This window comes from Ammodytes marinus (assembly GCF_949987685.1).
Source record: "Ammodytes marinus genome assembly, chromosome: 16".
NCBI lineage: Eukaryota > Metazoa > Chordata > Actinopteri > Uranoscopiformes > Ammodytidae > Ammodytes > Ammodytes marinus.
In genome coordinates, this window is record NC_137220.1 from 23,932,459 (window position 1) to 23,935,261 (window position 2,803).

At 44.9% G+C, this 2,803-nt stretch overlaps 1 protein-coding gene across 1 annotated transcript; it reads left to right on the forward strand.

Moving 5' to 3' along the window:
• Positions 1-902: 902 nt before the first annotated feature.
• On the forward strand, positions 903-2,135 carry LOC307262757 (uncharacterized protein). The gene is made up of 2 exons (XM_080043730.1): positions 903-1,024; positions 1,107-2,135. The coding sequence occupies exons 1-2, from the start codon at positions 1,013-1,015 to the stop codon at positions 1,671-1,673; spliced, it is 579 nt and encodes a 192-aa protein (XP_079899856.1). The 5' UTR covers positions 903-1,012; the 3' UTR covers positions 1,674-2,135.
• The last annotated feature ends 668 nt before the right edge of the window (positions 2,136-2,803 follow it).

Sequence of the window (2,803 nt, forward strand, 5' to 3'; positions counted from 1 at the left end):
GCTCCAAGCTGTAAGTATGCACTGTATTATTTGGTTAGCAACAGTTAACATCAAAAATAGCCTACAATATAACCTTCAATGACCTGAGTTTTGGAGCCTCTGCTAGAAAGGACCTGCCCAGTAACACAGAGCCATAATGTGAATCACTGCACCCTTTCCAAGTCACACCCTTACACACGTCAATACATCTGAAACTAGACTTGCATATCCGGACCTACATTTAATGAAAGTAATGCAATTTGGCTTTAAATAATTAAAAGGAACAAGAAAATATTGTGGAAAATGTGATTTTGTTTCATCAGAAGATTAGATTAATATCAGTTTTATTTCTGTGCATCAGTACAGAGAGGTTTGTGTTATGTGTCAACAAAACTTTGTCAGTAGACATACTGTAGCCCAGGTAGGCCTATCTGGCCCCACACATTCCTTCATGCAGGTTCAAGAACAGGTTTATGAAACAATTGTCCTTGTGTACAGACACATAAACATTTATTTACCACAAATCCCAGCCTTTTTTGTGTTACTGACACTGCACAAGCTCGCATCACGATTGTGATTACATGAATTGTGCAGCACTAGTGCTGACTGCAGAAACAGTCCGTTGGTAGTTAAGGCGGGTCGGGTGTGTTGTGGGAGACAATTATCTGTGTGTCGCCTGGTCACATTCCTCTGTTATAAACACCAGTCAATGTGTGGGAAATGACGCCTGCAATTTGTGTTTGTGTGTACAGCATTGTGCATCATTCATACATGTGGTCCCAGTTTTACTTTTGTTGAAACATAGACAATCATGTATCTGACCTGTTACATTGACTAACCTGTGTTTGAGTGCTTCCATAACAGGGTCAATCTGAAAGACTCCCTTCAGGATTTAATATTTACTGTTTCCTTGTTGGATAATAATCAGGGATTCATTCTGTGGTTGATGCACTAGGTTTCATCTTTCTCTTTGCCAGATCTGCGAAAGTTTCGCTCCTACAAGGGCGGGTCAGTCAGAGACCTGCTGCGTGCAATGAGGGACAAGGTAGGAATGTGTTATTCATGTTTAGTGGTTATAAATTACAGATGTCCACTCTTAGACCTAACGTTTGCCCTTCCTTTGGCAGAAACACCATTACAGAGAGTTGCCTGTTGAGGTACAGGAGACGCTGGGCTCCATCCCTGATGACTTTGTCTTCTACTTCACGTCCCGTTTCCCCCACCTGCTCATGCACACCTACCTGGCCATGAGGACCTGTGCTCCTGAGAGGAGCTTCCTGCCTTACTACTCCACTGCAGACCAGCATGCAAAGACTCAGGCTCAGCACACATACCCAGGGCCACAAAGACACAATGAGCCCTGTGCTCAACACCTGCTGACACACACCCCATCACCCCCCTCACCACCCCAGGAACCTACACATCTGCCACAGCTGGAGTCAGTCTCTCACACACTAGCTGCTGAATCAGTGCCCTGCACATCACCACATGAGCCTGTGTCTCCACATCTGCCGGTTCAGATAGTGCAGCCAGCAGCACTAGCGCTGTCCACACAGACTGAGTTGCACAGTCAAACAGTGGACCCCACACTTGCCTCAGAAACGCCTACAGACCCTCTCAGGCAAGGAGAATCCAATCAGGCTGAGATACACAAACTGCCAGATCCTTCTACGCTGGACAACCAACCAGTTTGAGCTGGACCAGAGTCAGGTGGACCCAGCACAGACGGGAGCATTGCCTTCAAGAGTGGACACCGAGTGGGACTCTGCGTGCAACATGAGCTGGTGAGGACCAGGCCTGCAGTGCCTGGGACCCACTGCCAGGAGCAGCAGCTGCACCTTTACCTAAGTGCCTTCTGCTCAACCGGGTTCATATGTTCCCCAACACAACCGTCCACAAGTCTGACTCTGCCTTGTAGAAGTCAGATAACCAACAGGGTGCTGTTGGACATTACGCTGTAGCAGGACTGAGCAAAGAGATTTTTTTATTCTATTTTATAATGGCATGTCCAAAAAAAGTGTTTGTCACACAAACATCTGGCCTCCATCGTGGGAGAAATGTCTGGATGTTTTTGAACACTTGGGTAGTTTTATTGTGCAATGTTGTACGTCTCAGTGAGCCTGTTCACTGCACAGATTCTGTATGTATATTTTTGTATAGACCGATGATCATTTGATGTGGCCGATGTGCCTTTTTAAGAAGAAAATGATCACTGTGCTGTGTGGGTACAGCTCTTTAATATTGACTATGCTAAATGTGCTTGATTCCAGTTAATGCTGCTAGGAGCTTCTCTTTTGTCAATCAAGACTTAATGCGCTGACTTGGTAAAGTGGATGTTCCAAAGGGCGTTTGGGGGGAGGGGGCATTGGGATTATCTTCATGTAGGCGATGAGTTTAGAGGTCAGGCTGCAAAACTTTTCAAGGGTGTCAAAGTGAAGTTAATGACTTGCACATTAAATTCTATTTCTTTTTTTTATTCAAAGAGTTTGCTTGTCGATTGATTGTTGTATCCATGTGAGGATAGGTGATATTTAAAAAAGATTTTCATTTGCAGGGGCTTCAAGCTGTATAAGTTTCCACTGAGCTACTAGCTACAGATTGATGCATTTTAATTCAAAAGGCACAAACAAGGAAGTGGCCCATCATCTCATAAACCGTCTACGAACCAGATTCTACAATCTGTTTTCTTTTTGCGGGCAGCATGCACAAGCATGCACAAGAAATATGTATTTTTAAAAAAAGTGGGGGGCCCCACACTAGGTCTTGAAACGGGCCCCCAGATCATTAAGGCCGCCACTGTTTCCAAGTCACACCCTTACACACA